The sequence below is a fragment of the Rhinolophus ferrumequinum genome, chromosome 28, assembly GCF_004115265.2.
Source record: "Rhinolophus ferrumequinum isolate MPI-CBG mRhiFer1 chromosome 28, mRhiFer1_v1.p, whole genome shotgun sequence".
Lineage (NCBI taxonomy): Eukaryota > Metazoa > Chordata > Mammalia > Chiroptera > Rhinolophidae > Rhinolophus > Rhinolophus ferrumequinum.
In genome coordinates this window covers 3,513,464-3,530,455 of record NC_046311.1, presented here as the reverse complement: position 1 = coordinate 3,530,455, position 16,992 = coordinate 3,513,464, and the positions used below count along the sequence as shown (strand labels likewise).

General features: G+C 43.1%; 1 protein-coding gene across 2 annotated transcripts in view; it reads right to left on the bottom strand.

The window, feature by feature from the left end:
• The window catches only part of IQGAP1 (IQ motif containing GTPase activating protein 1), an 89,592-nt gene that overhangs the window by 3,519 nt on the left and 69,081 nt on the right, over positions 1-16,992 (bottom strand). For both annotated transcript variants that reach the window (XM_033100043.1, XM_033100042.1), the window contains exons 26-37: positions 16,643-16,867; positions 13,065-13,205; positions 12,872-12,956; positions 11,540-11,772; positions 10,852-10,984; positions 9,425-9,527; positions 8,747-8,882; positions 8,305-8,392; positions 5,815-6,027; positions 5,051-5,217; positions 2,851-2,973; positions 668-776 (exon numbers count right to left, since the gene is read on the bottom strand). In XM_033100043.1, coding sequence (XP_032955934.1) covers positions 668-776; positions 2,851-2,973; positions 5,051-5,217; positions 5,815-6,027; positions 8,305-8,392; positions 8,747-8,882; positions 9,425-9,527; positions 10,852-10,984; positions 11,540-11,772; positions 12,872-12,956; positions 13,065-13,205; positions 16,643-16,867 — 1,756 coding nt within the window. The remainder of the gene's footprint in view (positions 1-667; positions 777-2,850; positions 2,974-5,050; positions 5,218-5,814; positions 6,028-8,304; positions 8,393-8,746; positions 8,883-9,424; positions 9,528-10,851; positions 10,985-11,539; positions 11,773-12,871; positions 12,957-13,064; positions 13,206-16,642; positions 16,868-16,992) is intronic.

Below are 16,992 nucleotides of genomic sequence, written 5' to 3'. Positions count from 1 at the left end.
TGAAGGGGGGAGGGAAAAGAGGGTCCTCAATTAAGGGAGAGCAGCCTGTGCAAAACCCAAAATACGTGTTCAGAGAACGGCATGCCCAGTGTGACAAATGCGGCACTGTGAGCAGTGAGGGGAATGAGGTGGGGACAGGCTCTGAAGCGCTACACACACATGGAGCTGAAGTCGTCCTCCCCAGGCCCTGGTATTTGACGAGTAAAAATTAGATATAACAATGTTCTAAAATGATTTACCCCAGCGTTCTTTTTGAATTTAAAATGAGATTCAGATTAGAAAGATGCAATTTATGGACACCTTGCCCAAAATATACGTTTAAGCACCTATACAAAATTAAAATGAGATAACGATGTCAAGCTACTGATCAGGCTTACAATTCTGAACTGTCCAGACTTGTACTTAAGCATTTTATTCAAGTCGAAGGTATCAGCTCAATTTGGTGGCAACATTACTAAGTGGGAGCTTCAGATAACAGCCTTCTGGAGATTTCCACATCTGCAAAAGCTCTCAGCGTGCACAGACCAAAGGAAACACACAGAGATCAAACACAGCTCCTTTCCCTGCAGTTCAGCTCGCCGCTGAACGTGGATGGCTTTCCCCAGGGGCCCTCCCACCTGGACCAGCCGAGACACAGAGCTTTCGGTTCTACCTGGTGCAGACTCACCTGATAATGTAACATAAACGTCTCCATCTGAACTCCCATGAATTTGGCTTTCACTTCAAAGTCGCCAACTTCTTCTGTTGGACTGATTTCAAAGATAACATTTTTAAACCTGTTGAAACATAACATCATTACGGTGTGATTTCCATGTTCTCATATGAAAATGTCCTGTGAAATGCAGAAAGGAGATGAACAATGTCTCCAGGAGTGACAAGGGGTACAAGCTAAAGGTCAGAGGACTTCTGCAGGCGAAGCATTGGAACTGCTACACTAAGTCCCGCCTGCTGTGGACTAGGAGAGAAGAATGACAGCCTCTCCCAGCAGCACTTGCATTCTATGAAAGGGGAACCATTGTGGAATGTCACCAATGGCCTCCGAAGGGAAGATGTCAGAGGAATTCTCTTGGCTTTCCCTGTGGTCACTGCTGAGACGTGGATAAAAACAGAATCAAGAGCAAATTGACTGGAAAGAGAGGGAGGAAAAGGTGTATATTTGAATGCATGAATGTTTGTTTGAAAATTGGAAGAAGTTAGTAAATTAGCAAAAGGGGGCCAGAACAAAAAGAACCAAGAGAAGAGGTTTTCTGAAAAGAGTAGGTGCTATATAGGTATAAATGCACTGAGTACCATCAGAGATAAATTGCTATCTAACATATTTAAGGTATCACTCACTCTTAATATGTTTCATGCCCGTAAATTTTGTGGCCCCAGAAGAAGGTGGGATATGCTGTTCTCCAAGTGCTCAAAGCATGTCACCCCAGATTTCCAGAACTCAACTATGTGGAGCAACCTTACTGACTGTGAACAGAGCTGAGAACAATGAAAAGAGGCCACTGAGAAACTAAAAGAGACATCACAAAATCCATGCACTAAAATGCACACACTGTACTCAACACGAGACCTTCACATGTTATGTCTTACAGATATTTATTTTTTGTGATAATTTTATTTAAACTGATTTGGTTTGTTATCTCCTTTCTAAGCCCATAAAAGCAAATTCAAAAGCAGTAAGAGAGGCAAATAATGGTAGGCACTTGAACAGTAGTGGCAAATGGTGACAAAATAAGGGAAGGGATAATAAATATTATGAAACAAATTTGAAAGATGTATAAAGTGCTGAACCAAAAAAAAAACTCCAAAAGACCCAGGTCCCCAACTGAAAAACTGACCAGAGAAAATATAGCTAATAAACCATGATTTAAACACACACACACCAAGCAGAATTCAAGGAAATGCAAAATTTAAAAATAAGATACTATTTTTTAACTATTGAATTCAAAACCACCAAAAATTATTGTTAAATGAAGACAAGGAAGTAGTGAGATAAGTAAGCACTTTCGTACATATTTCTACTGGAAAGTACTTTGGGCATATATATATAATACATATATATATATATATATATAATTTTATTTTTAATTACTATGGCTGTTCTTCAAAAAATTAAAAACAGAACTATCATATGATCCAGCAATCCCACTTCTGGGTATATTGTATATCCAAAAGAATTGAAAGCAGGATCTTGAAGAGATATTTACACACCCATGTTCACTGCGGCATTATTCACAATAGCCAAGAGGGGGAAGCCACCAAGTAGCCATCCATGGACGAATGGATAAATAAAATGTGATGGATACATAAAATGGAGTACATTTGACCTTAAAAAATTAGGCAAATTGTCACATGTTACAATGTGGATGACCCATGAGGACATCATGCTAAGGAAGATAAGCTGGTCACAAACAGACAAGTGCTGTATGATTCCACTTAGATGAGGTGCCAGGAGGAGTCAAATTCATAGAGAAAGTAGAATGGTGGTTGCCAAGGGCTGGGGAATGGGAATGAGTTGTTTAATGTGTATAGAGTTTCAGTTTTGTAAGATGTCTTGGTTTACAAACAGAACAAATGGAAGGAATGGCTTCCTGCTTTAAAGAGGAAAAATTAAGATGGGGCCCACAGCAGGTGTGAACATGTCCTGACACAAATGTTCCACAAACAGGGAAAAGAAATACTTCCTTTGGATAATAGACAAATTAACTCTGAGCATTAGGCCTAATTCTGTATATAAATGTTTATAGATAGAAAATATAACAAAGTTTAGAGAAAGGCAATAAGATAAAGATGTAATAAATGCAGAAATAAAAAAAAAATCAATATATAAAACAAAGTAAAAAAGTAAACACTCACTGATTCCCTTGTAGGTCCTCAATTTCCAGAAGAACTCCTTTTTCATGTAGTCTTGCTGCTGTATATTTCAGAGAAATCTTTTTGCTTTTCTTTCCTTTCATTTCCCTAGGCTTTTTGGAGACTCTGTAAAAATGATATCATGTCACTTTCTATAAATATCTACTTGGAGTCTGTTGGTAATTCAAGGATATGAGGTCAGAAAACAAACTTCCCATACACAAGTATAAGTAACATACCAATTCTAAAATGGCAAATAAATGTTAGGATTAGCCTAGGTAATATCACTGCAAAACAGAGAAAACATTATTAAATTGCTTTTGCCTTTAATTTAAATTATATTTGAGGCCACATCATGGATGTGACAGTATCATAATCCTTCTATGTCCCTCTCAGAACCCAAGTACCTACAAGTAAGCGTGGGGCTCCTAATGCCAGCCTGAGGGAATGTATTGAATTCCCGGGGAGTCACTCTATGCTCCTCAGCTGTGCAGGGGGGAACATATAAACAGCTCAGATAAGTAGTTTTTAAAAGAGGAATGGGAGCAAGGGGAAAGAAACAGATGGTAGAAGCTATTAGGATAACTGAGGCAAGAACTGATAGGAAAAATAGAGATGAATGAGAACCAGGGATTTGGGACTCCCGGGGAGAGGGGCTCAAGAGATGGGGTGGAAATGCTGGTAGGAGTGTAAAAGGGAATAATCCCTATGAAAGGCAACTGAAATATCTGTCCAAATTACAATTGTACAAAACTTTTGACCCAGCAATTCCACTTCTAGGAATTTATCTTAAGAAATATGCCCAGGGCGGCCGAATGGCTCAGTTGGTTAGAACGCGAGCTCTGAACAACAGGGTTGCCGGTTCGATTCCCACATGGGCCAGTGATGACTGTTCTCCAAAAGTCCCCAATTAAAAAAAAAAAAATTAGAAAAAAAAAGAAAAAAGAAAAAGAAATATGCCCACACTTGCAAAATGACTTATGAACAAGAGGTTATTTGTTGCACAATTTTTAATACTACATAACTGGAAACAGTGTAAATGTCTATCAATGGAGAATTGATTGAATCAAGTGTTCTACACAATGGAATACTATATAGCCATTAAGAAAGAAATGAGAACTAGCTCTATCTGCTTAAAAGGCCTAGAAGCATGATGGCTCTGTGACAATGAGCACATCTAGTGCCTAGATCTTGGCTTTTAAATACCATTCTTCACTAAAAGGAACCACGAATATCTGGAGAAATAGCTAGTTTCAAGCCTACGGAGGGGAAGGTACAAGTTTGAACCAGAAACACCTTGTGCCTTAAAGTTAGGAACTGCTCAAAGAATGAAGGGGACATGTCAAAAGGACATAGGAGCCAGCTCTGCAAGTTGGATGAGGTGGACCTAATTTTTATCCCTTCCCACCAGCCCTGCTTCACTCCCAGAAGTATTTTAGGGAGGGAGCAAAGAGAGAGGGAGAGGCAGAGAGGAGGAGAGGCACAGAGAGAGGGAAGGAGAGTGTGAGTGAGCACACAGGTGGAAGAGTAAGTGAGCCAGAGAGAGGTGAGGTGATGTGACAAAATGTGAAAAACAGGTGAATTTAGATGAAGGGTATGTGGGCGTTTACTGTTCCATTCATTTAACCTTTCTGAGGTTTGAAAATTCTTAAAATGAAGTTAGGAGTAAAAAATAAATTACCCTACAAGTAGATCGTGCACTTACCACCTCACCTCTCTGGGTTTCAATTCCCCTCCCTATAAAATGGGCAAGCTGATGGCTTTCAGCCTGCACCAGGAAGGCTGCATCAGACTTTCCTCAGCGGCCAGCAAAGTCGGGCTGGGACCCTGAGCACAGCAGGTGTAAAGAGATGCTAGGGACCCGGGCTGTTTATAATATTCCCTGAGTGATTCTGAGGCACAGCCAGGTTTCTGGGACCACTAGATAATCTCCGTCCATGATTAACTTCTAGGGCCAGGAAGATATTGTGGAACAGGTGATGCTTAGAAATAAGCACCCGTGAAATCTGCCACACTATATTTATTTACATCACATAGTGACAAATGGAACTAGGAAAGATGCAAATGATAGAAGCAAAATAAAGAACTAGGTGCAATAAAAAGATCCAGTGTGTTTTAAGTAATTTCCAATGTCAATTCAGTTGCCTCTACTTCTTTTTCCCCTGACATGGATTCTTTAAAAAAAAAAAAAAACAATACTCACTTGCCCTTGCTGGCTAAGTTGTCCAAGCAGGTTTTGATATAGCTTTTATAGTAATCCACCTGCTCTCCGTAAAAGGTGGCCTTGGAGTTCAGGGCAGCATACGTCTGCTGCAGTTTCACCAGCTCGGCCTTTCTCCTCTGTCGGTATCTTCTCTGATTTCGAATATCCTGAGACACAATTAAGAACATGGTCAATGTTATGTGCTTCCTAATCATTAACACCAGAACCCAGCAGTGCTTAACTGTGCCTTGCATGACCACACATTCTTAATAGGCAGCTAATGCATGTGCAATAATTAACCAAGAAATTCAGATCTCATCCATTTTTTAATTTCCCATTTGTATTTTCTAGAGGAAGGGAACTGTGTTACTTTTACAGACTTCCACTTCTTAGAATTTGTTTGCAAAGTTGGTTCAAACCTCCTAACATATGTTGTCAGGAGAGGGAGAAAAAGATAAAGATTTGATGATCAACGCAATGTGAATTTGTATTTCATAGAAATCACTAAAAAGGCGTGGAAGAATTCCAAAGAGGCCAAGACAAATTGAGAGGCGGGAAGCTCTAATTAGATCCCTCGTCTTCCCCCTATTAATTCAGGCTATGGAATAAGTTACTACAGGGCAGGCAAGGTCCTCATGCTGGAAGAGTCAGAAGCGAGTCTTCAGGGGAAAGGACACTGATTTGCCCATGAACTGAATGTATGTCTGACAAGCCTCCGAGACAGCTTTGACCATGGCTGCCATCACTGCCCCCAAGTACAGTACCCTGGCAATGTCATTGATCAGCTCCTGGTATCTGTTCTTCGGATCCACGGTCCCAAGTTCTGTTAGCTTCTTCAAGCCCAACTGGATCTTTTCCTTCTTCTCCTGAAGAGTGAGGTTGCTGTCTTCCTTAATAAATTTTGACTTTTTCATCTTGTCAGGAGTTTTGGCGTCACGGATAGCACGTCTCTGCATGGCCCTCTGATGTTCCGCTTCCTACACATTAAGAGAAAGAAATTTCTGGTAAGTTCACTACACAAATCCGAAACGTGAATTTATACAGCATGTCCACACCTGAATTTACACCGCTCTGAAACTCCATTCTGGAAACAGAGAGAACAAACCTGCGCCCTAACAACTAAGAGAGAAACTGCATGAAGCAGAGGCAGGTCTCTCTCCATCTTCTTAGGCTTCTTAGGGTTTCTCTCCTGGACTCTCAGGTATGGGAAGGAGATTGGGCTCTACTGGCTACTCCATCCATCCCTTGTTTTTCCCCTATCACATTCTGGGACACGGAAGCCACTTCATTTTATTTGAAACACAGCTCGCTGAATATTATAACCATACCAATGCAACACCAGTGCTCAGTAAATTCTTGCCAATTCTTTTTGCCACCTTGTCCAGGCTGAATCATCTCAGGCCTTCTCTCTACCTCCAAGCACCCTGCAAAGTCCAGTATCTTGAAAAGAAAAAGACCTTCCTTTGATTCTTCTAGCTTTCCTAGCCAATATCCAACATCTTCCCATTATGTCCTGGCCGGCATACCATCCACACTTGCTGTTCCATTCATTCAGCACTTGATCCTTTAACTCCTTGCAAACTGGCTTCTGCATCTCCTGTTCTCATCACCACTACCATTCCCCCACCCCAAATCCAGTGCCTTTTCTTAGTTGTCACCTTGCTCATCTTCCCTGCATTTTCTTCTGGCCCTGAGCACAGGTGTGGTAGCTCCAAGTGACCTGTGGTCATTTCTCTGTCCTGTTAACTCTCAATACTTCAATGATCACCTCTGTGCTGACAGATCCTAAATCTTTGTCATTAGGGTTCCAGTGCCATCTTTTGAGCTGTTTATAGTGGGATGTTTACATTTAGAACGGCTGGAATTCCTCCCAAACGGGAGCAAGTCCCTTGCCCATGCTGCCCTTTTCTCCAAATGCCATACAATACAAAGAGCGTAAACTCTGGAGTCGGACAGAACTGGGCCCAGGTCTGGTTCTGCCACTATAAGTAGATGATCTTGAGCAGCTTATTTAACCTCTAAGGGTCTCAGTCAGATCATCTGTAAAATGAGGACGAAAAGAGACTGCAGGGAATAAATGGAAGGATGACTCTGTGCCTCTTTTCTTGCCTCTCACACACATCTCTTTGCTAATCCGTGAGAGCATCTAAAAGCTGAAAATTCACTTAAAACCCTGGTTTTCAAATAGTCCTCTGTGTAGTCTGAAGGGGTTCCCAACAGGGACCACCAAGTCCTAGCGGGCAGGGTTCCAAGGGCCCCATCCTGGGGCAACCAGAGTAGCTCCAATTTTACCTGCTGTATATATTGGGCTTCCAAGGAAACTGTCATTTAGTCAACAGGAGTCCTATGCTCAAAATCCGAAAACGACTGCCTTGATCTCCTTTTCTCATTTTGTAAATGTGAAACAGGAGCTTAAACATGAAGGGGCTCATCCATTGCTTCCCACCACCATGCCGCCCTCAGCCAACTGGGCCAGGGACCTTATGACACACCTAGGTGACCCAACTACCATCTGCTCTGAGAGCACCGGCAAATTAACCCCTCATTACCCTCCTTCTCTCTCCAGGGCCAGATTCCTGTCTGAGTTTTGGGTTCTATATAATTCATTCTCATGTTTTGTGTCTCTCTACTCACCTTCACCCACGTCTTCATTCTAGAGTTGCAGGCCCAACCGCATCGTGTCGCCCCTTTTCTGCTCCCGTGGACTCGCCTGCCTGGTGTGCCCCTCTTGTCTCACGTCCTATCCGCTTTTTCTAAGTGTGGCTCAAGCCCCACTTTCTCCTGACGCTTTGCTGCTCATATTCTCTTTCCTGAACTTCAAGCATTTCTATAGCCAATATCACAGTTAATTTTTAATGGTGTCTTAATTGCTCCCAGTGTATATGTATCACATTTCCCCAACAAGATGATGAGTTCGTTGAGTTTAGGAGTCACATTTTCTATTTCTATCTGTCAAGGCACTTAACAAAATCCCGACTATATAATATTCAATAAATTACTGGGCAGGCGCACTGGTTCTGCCTCGGGTTAAATTAAAACACATACACATGCTGCACGTAAGTGCCGGGGAGCCTTGCTCCCTAAGAACATCTGCCTCCGGATTTAGGAACCAACAACTTTCTCAATAAGCCTTAAGCACCACCATCCTCCGGCCCAGCCCCGGGTCACCGCCTCTTGTCATCTGAGTCCCTCCTCCTCGACCCTGGCACATGCTTATCATGGTGTATGGTGTATGTTAAACCCTGAAGTTTTACCTGTTCACTGGTGGCTGGTGTTTCTAGGATTTCAGTCAAGGTCTCTCCTGGCTGGAACCGGATGACATCCACAATTAAACGTTTTGTGCTGAAAGGAGATGGAGGAAGCACATAAACATTACCAGGTGCTCTGCTTCCTCTCAAATGGAGCTAAGAAGCAGTGGTACAAACCCACCCTCCCAGAGGTCCCACTGGGCAGCTGCTGATACCAAGGCCCAGACTTACTGGAGTGGGTACCAAGGCTAGAATTTCTAAGGTGTAAATTTCACCTTAGCAAATAAGACAGTCCCCGTGCAAGAATGATACATAAGGTAACCAGAATTATGACAGACTTACAAGGCCAAGGTGATCATTTCAGGTGTGAAAAAGTGGACTTGGTGGTCACCAAGGCCAGGAGACTGCTGAATTACATTTATTTCATTCTCCCACTTTTAGTACTCACTTCAGTAAGATGGTTCGAGCATCCATTTCTGCATTCTCACTCCCAGGTACATCAAACTTGTTGGTCAGTGTGAGAGACACTTCTGTCTTAGCCAGCGCCTCCTTATTTGGGTCATTTAAACTGCCAGCGCTTTCTCCTAAATTTTTGGGAGGGTAGAAGGAATTGGTACAATAAAAAAATGAGATATTGGAGAGGAGATATTAACACAAGTAAAAGAAAATGCAAGTCTAAGGAGATACTTGAATAAGCCAACATGCACACCATGGCAAGGACACCTCTTACCGAGAAATAAAACAAAATATGTGCCAACTGATAAAGGCTAAGGATCCATAATAACATAATTTCACAAATGTTTGGCAAATCATATCAATACTGTGATATTACAATTCTTTCTCAAACTACTCTGTTCGCTTCTTTTTATAGGACTTATAACTTCTAATTTTGTGATTATGTGTACATATATATGTGTATATGTGTATGTATATATATATATATATCTATATATATATATATACACATTTCAAATGATTTCTTCCACTGGACTTCAGTCTCTCACAGCCAGGGATCACGTCTGTTTTCTTCCCCAAGGTCTAAGCAGAGCTTGAACAGAGCAGAAACAGAGGAGATGACAATTACAACACTCCTTTCACCTTTTGGGCAGTTAAGTCAGAACCTCACCTATCAGGGATTCGATGGTGGGCACCTCGCCAAGGTCGTCCAGCAGCTCGTGGATTGGATCGTTGTGCTCCGGAGCAATGGCGTCCTGGTGATCCAGCAGCAGCTGTGTGGACACCCAGGGGTCAGTTCATTTACACTCAGCCTACCCGCCCCTGCCCCTGCCCATGATGCCGAACACGTTAGGTAACAAGGTTTGATAACGAAGCTCCCATATCCAAAGACTGACAAGCCAGTCCTTAGCAAACATAACCAAACAAACACTATACAGTGGTACCTCGGTTTTCAAACGCAATCTGTTCTGGAACACCGTTCGAATTCTGAAACATTTGAAAACCGAGGCACGGTTTCCCCGTAGAAAGTAATGCATAATGGATTAATCTGTTCCAGACCTTTAAAATCAACCCCTAAAACTGCAAATTTAGCATGAATTTTACTATCTAAAGATACCATAGATCCATAAAATTTACGGCATTCGTAAACTGAAATGTTTGTCAACGGAGATGTTTGAAAACTGAGGTACTACTGTAATATATAAAGCATCACATCTGGCCTCTGTGGACTGACTCATGTTATGATGTCTGGAGAGAAAACACTGGTACTCTCTTGCCCTCACAGATAGAAGGGACTTAAATGTACCATGTATCCTACGTCAGATGGAAGCCCACAGACTTCAATATCCCAAGTCATCACTGTGCCCTATGACCAGTTCAAATAACTCAGTCACTTTTACTTAATGTTTCCAGGATACAGTGTCTTTTGATTCAGAGAAAAGGGCACCTGATCAATGTTGTCATTATCTTAGGGGCACTCGAGCAAAGCCTTGAAGATGTAATTATCCCAGAAATGACAATGCCTCAAATATCACTTATTTTATACACATTTTTTCATTTCCTGTTCTATTTGCCCCCAAAGGGGAAAGGAACAGATTTTAAATATTTGAAGGAAAAAAAGAAGCACCCAAAGGAAGCCCTCTAAGGCAACAAAGAGGAAAAATTTGGCATTCTATTCATGTTAGAAAAATAACCCAGAGTAAAAAGAAGAAAAAGCCAGGATAATAAGAGGGATAATGCAGAGGGCCGGGGTAAGAAGAATGAACAGTGAAAACAACATTTTATCAAGTCCTTCGATCAGCCCTCACAGTGGAGGTCTGGAGCCCACAGTGAAGGTTCTGCTTCCCTGGACCTGTGCTGGAGCTCAGGAGCTTCATTTTTAACCATCAGCCCAGGTAACTCTGATGCAGGTGGTTTGGAGGTCACTTTGAGAAATGCATCAGAGATATTATTAAGAATAATAAACAACAAGGCAGATGTCATGTCAGTAAGATCAAAGAAAGGTGAGCTATCTGGCTTCCGGGAGTGGTAAGCAGCAGCCAGAGAGGCAATTAAGGATAGAGAGATAAAATTAAGTAATTAAAGAAAAATACTTACTGTGTGGGTGTTGATGATTTCACCAATGGAAATGTAGATCACTGGTTTGGTGAGGGTCACTAGATCAGAGTACTCATCCACGTTAAATTTATCCTGAAGCTCTGGGACATCACAGGCAGCTTGGAAAAACCGTCTGGAACAAACACAAGAGGCAGACCCCAACAAGTGACACATGTGTGAGAAGGTGGCATGAGGACATCCCGCAGACCTCTGGAGCAATGCGTTCACCCAGAGACCAATCCAGACACTTAGTTCTAGAGAAAGTTATACATGTTCACTATGCTGACAGCCTTGGGACATTGGTTCTAGTAACTTTTCTCCTTGCCTCACATTAGCTCTACCCACAAGAACCACCCAATCAAACACCTGCGTCATTAGAGAACCATCTCTGTCTCTAAGCTAATGCCCTGAACTCACAACTGCATGTTTGATTGACAAATATTAAAAGCACTCTCCAATTCTTCTCTGGTAACAAATGATATGTGCCCAATGCAGAACCATTGTTTTTATGTTAAGTACTGCCTATTTCACAGGAATGCTTTTGAATAGCTCAAAAATCCTCTTACTGCCTCCTGAAGCTCTGAGCACATCACACACAAAGCCAGGTGTGGTTTTCAGTCTTGTCTTTCCCCTCAGAGATAGAAACACACCCACAGAAGCTTGTAGGTACCTCGCCCCCCGCCCGTACCTGAACTTCTGGTAGGACTGGGAAAGGTACTCATTAATGATGCTTAAGTGAGCATTATCTCCCAGAAACATCTTATTGGAAGCTGCATGCTGGAGCATCTTTGCAATGGAGCCAAGATTGCGGCGCTGGTCTGTGGTAAGCTGGCCCCCTGCCGACAGGTCAATGATGTCGAACGCGTCGGGAGCAACAATGGCCGGATTCATGTATCGATAGTAAAGCAAGTTACCAAAAATCTGGGAACAGACGAAAAAGAAAGATGGGTGCTAAAAGCCACTCCACGAAGTCAGCCACAGATGACTCTGCTAGCAAAGAAAACCAGAAAACTCAGTCCTGTGAGGAAAAAACAAACACTATATATAGAGACACACATGCACCCATGCACACGGCCTTTCTCTGAAGGCCTGAACCTCAAATGACCAAAGATCCCTTGGTTGGATGCAGGGGAAAAAAAAAAGAAAACGAGAACAGAACTGAAAATCACTACAATGAAAGAACAGATTCAGAAAGTAAAAATGATAGACTTGAAGTCTGTCATTGAGCATTTTAGGGCATCCTTCAGTCACATATCACAGCAGCTGGTAAGGCTGCTGTCACCCACGTGCACTTTTCACTTTCACGTAGGTGGCCTTTCATTCTAGGCAGCTAACATGGTTCAAATAAATCCTTCAACATGACCTAATTAGCATAGTGTAATCTGTCCAACCCCCATCGTCCTCATGCTGCAGACTTGAAAGGTGGACAAGTTCATGCCTCTGAAATTAAAGTCACTGAACACACATCTCTTCCACAGAAGAATTCAAGGACAGTCACAGCATTTCCCCTAGAATGTCATTCAGAAAAAAATAAAATTAATTCACCTGAACAGAAAGTCTAGAATCGAGGCCTCACTGTAGGAAAGCACAGAACTAGGAGAGAGAAGAAAAAAGCGTTCAGATTAAAAAAATAAAATAAAATAAAAAATTGGAAGGAGCATAAGCCAGTAAGAGAAGTTACCAGCAACAGCCTTAGTGGAAAAATTGTGCTCGCGCCCATTCACCTGGCCACCAGCAGAGGGAGCAATTCTTCAGCGAAAAGATAGGACTCAGAAATTGATCTTGACAGGAAAAATCTACCTCTATCAGTTTGATGTCTGTGTGCCATTCAAAGTCTGTAGGAACTTAGAGAGGTGTTATTTACTCTTCACAATCACTTTCAAAAGCTCACAATCAAAGGGAGCTACTGCCAGCATCTACGCGTAGGCACTTACTAAAGGTCAAAGGTCAGGCCTAGCTTTAGAACTTTTTCCCCAAAGGGCTACTGGACGGACAAGACTGCCCACTTCGGGGTTCTTACCTTCAGCAGCTCATCCTCACCAGCATCGGGGAACTTCTCATGCAGCGAGTCCTTTAGCACTTTGGCAATGAAGCGCATCCCGTAGCTGTGAGATGGACAAGACTTGTGAGCAGGGCCGGGAGGGGTGGGGGAAGGGGGCAGAGGGCACTGATGCTGGGCTCTGTCTGGGTCACAAGTAACTGACGGCACTCACGGAATTTTGTCCACAGAGCTGACGATGGCAGAGAGGAACTTGTCTGTCACAGCCCGCATGTTCCTGATGGAGTTGTCTAGCCGTGTCCTGACCTCTTCATGAGCCAGAGCCTGCTCTGGGGTCACATCATAGGGGAGTTTGCTGGGAAAGCAGAAATCACCCCAACTGTGTTAGACCAACGGCCAGGGACTGCCTGAGGCAGGACCACGTTCACAGACAGAAAGACCCAGAGACATGAGGCAACTTGCTCATGCTCAGAGAGCTGGTGAATGGTGGGGCCAGAACCTGAACTCAGATTTTCAACTGTGAATTGCATGTCTTGAATTATGTGCCAGGCACTATGACAGGCACTTCGGATAAGAGGTATATGAGACATGACAGCTTCTCGAGTCTCTTAACATCTGGTGGGAGAGACACACAAACAAGTATTTATTTACAAATATATCGTACTATAAATAAAAAGTGGACAAGTGCTATAGGGCCACAGAGAAGCAACTTCAACTCAGACTGAAGGAATAGAGGAAGGCTTCTAGAAGGAAGGGCCATCTGAACTCAAGAAATATGGAGAAGAAGAGTCTTCTAGGAAGGAAGATCAAATGCAAAGGAAGAAGAGGGAGGAGAAATAAGGGTAGAAAAATAAACAGGGCTGGGTTATGGAGGGCCCTGTGTATAATGCTAAGAAGTCTGGGCTTCCCTAGAAGCCAAGGGAAAGCCATTCAAAGACAGGAGACCTGAATTTTGAGGAAAACTGCTCTGGCCCAACATAAGGAACGAATTCAAAATGAACACTCATGGATTAGAAAAGACAGAACAGTGACACAGCCAGATCCAGAAGTGATGAGGGCACGAATTAGGATGAAGCAGAGGTGACCTCGGGGACAGATCAGAGCCATATTAAAGAGACACAATCAATGTGACTTGGTGACCCTCTGGGTGCTAGTGAGGGAGGTGACAGCTACATATAGGAGGTGAAGCCAAAGGAGCAGACAAGATCATTCAAGGAGAGGGCAATGAATCAGAAGAAAGTGGCAAGAGAATAGCAGACGTGCTCAAACACGGCCTCAGCTCCATGAGGAGACAAGGAGGGAGCAGAAAGTCAAAAGTGACAGGTGAGGTCATGTTCTGGGACTTTCAGTGAGGTCAAAAGGTAGTGATGATCATCTTGGATTATGTGGGTGGCCTAATCCAATCACAGGTGTCCTAACAAGAGAGAGGCAGAGGGAGAGCTGGCGCACACACAGGAGGAGGCAGAGCTCAGCGAATGCCATAGCCACCAGAAGCAGGAAGACGCCAGGAACGAATTTCCCACTAGAGCCTCTGGCCCTGTGGACACCTCGATTTTAGCCCACTGATACGGACTTCGGATTTCTGGCCTCCAGACCTATAAGAGAATCCATTTCTGTTGTTTTGAGCCACTGAGTTTGTGGTAATTTGTTACAGGAAACTATCACAAGCAGCAGGGTACAACTACATTTGTCATATTGTGGCTCAATTACAAACACAGGTAGCCTATGAACACAAGAATTCAGCAAAAATCAACAAAAGCATTCTGTGAGAAACAACTGGCTGTCTGGCATTTACAATAAAAAGCACTGTATATTTTACTATTTGTAAGTTGTGTGCTATACATCTTTTATGTCAGTAAAATGTATAACTTTACATAGAGATGACTTTTTTTAAAAGTAGTATATGCACAAAAGGAATGAAAGTGCTAAACACAATGGTTGTAGTCACAATAGTACATTTCTACGATTTAGAGGTAAACATCCTCAAGAAGCGACAAGGCCCCAGCTGGCTCTGTCTGGTGGCCGAAGCTCCAGGATCCAAGATACCTACATGCCGTACAGGTTCCCCTCCTCCGTTATACCTTCCAGTTATTGTATTTTTAAAAAAAGTGTTAAAATCTATTTCCATCTCAAGAAAAACAAAATAAGACACCAGTTTCTGACAGGCACAAGAGAAAAAAAATCCTGAACTATCTAGTGGAATTTTGATCTAAAAATGACCAATTCATGGACCATCAGAGGAAATATCTTAGTACCTCCGAGCCAGTATCCACGGGGCTGTCATGAAGGGATGCCCTGGGCCGCAGGCAAAACTTCCCAGGCAAGTACTACAGCTGGCTGACCACATTCCAGGATGTGGGCACCCAGTTCAAAATAAAAATGGATGTTTCGTGACACCCAGCAATGACTTGACTCCTGGTGGCAGACTTACGCGTCACGGAGGACCAAATCAGATGCCAAATAATTCCTGACAGGGGATAAGCCCTTTCCAGGAGTACAGAGGGGAGGCGAATGCTCTGTCTGCACCCAGGGCACACCTCCCAGGTGCCCAGGTACCTGGGAAGTAGAATGATGCAAAGCCACGCTGTTCAAAGTAAGGACCAGTGCCAGTCTACGAATCAGTCTAAGGTGGAAGGAGAGGCCTGTGCTAGAATGTAATCAACACACTGATTCCTTCATGGAGATAGTCTTGCCAGAAACAAACATGTCAGCTCAACCACACAGTGTGCTTAGCGGTATAGACCATTTTCAGTTATTGGCCCACAGGCCACACACTGAGTAGCCACGGTATGGAAAGCTACTCCTCTTAAGCTCCAGAGAACTTCATGTATGATCTACTTCTACTCCAGAACAAGACGACGACCACTACAGACTAAGCTGCTCTCACATCCGTTCCTCACCCCTCCCATCCTCACCCAAGCTGGATCAAACCAGAAACATGCTGGCTTCCTGAACTCTATTTTCCCAGCATTACCCATGTTGTATTGACACACTTGCTTTCGATGTGTTAGTCTGGTGGTTAAACGCCGGCCTGGCACCGGAGATGAACAAATGTCCTGAATGGTTCATTTAGTTGGTCCAACTGTCAGTATTCCAGGGCACCTCCCTGTTCACCCCACATCATCTCCTCCTCTTCCCTTTAACGGGATGATGAGTGCACACAGGTCTGTACGCATCTTCCCAGCCAACCGCATCTCTAGTTACGCCAGTGTCCCGTCAGCTCCCAGACTCTCCCAGGCTCCTTCCACCGCACAGTGTGAACAGAACACTCTGCACATAGCTCTTAGCGGGGCTGGTCCCTTATTCTCCTTCACGTCTCAGTGAAGCGAAATGTCACCTCCTTGGATAGCTGCGCCCTCACCGCCCTCACCACCGTCTAAGTCAGCTCCCTCTTAGAGTTTCCACTACAGTCCCCTACACAAAGATTCAAAAAACTTTCCTCAATTTGGAACTCTATTTTTATTTTTATGAACCTGTTTATTGTCTCTCCCACCCAGTACCTGTGAGTAGAGGGCAGGCAGCACGTCTGTTTCTTTCATTATTGTATGTTTCATTCATGACTGTTATAATTGTATGTGTACCTAACACAGTGCCTGGCACATAGTAAGTACTCAGTAAATATTTGCTACATAAGTGAACACATTACCCGTCAACAATCTACAGAAGAGGTATCTAAGGTATCTAAGGAAAAACTATTTGAGCTATTAGTTTGTAAATCAAAGGTTCTGCTTAAAAAAAAAGAGAAAGAGAAAAATAAAAACACAACAGAAAAAGGTGTTATGGTTACCATACCTTGCCTCTCCTGTTTGGGACTCCATCTGATTAACCCACGATTTGTAAATATCCACGGGGTCAGTTTTGATGTTGAGAGATTTGTCATCCATGATCTCCTTCACCACTGGGGCCAAGATCTGCCTCAGGGCATTCTGGCCCCGGGCACCACGGTTGAAACTTACAACCATCTTAATAACTGTAGGATTTCCTGTCACAATCTCTTGAATCTGGTCTACTTTTGACCTATAAAATATCAGATACAAACTCAAGTTAAACTAATCACAGAATCCATGAGCTTAAAAAGCCATCCTTCCTACTTAACGATCCCATCTCCTGGAAACAGAAACAGCTGGAAGGATAAGGGTACT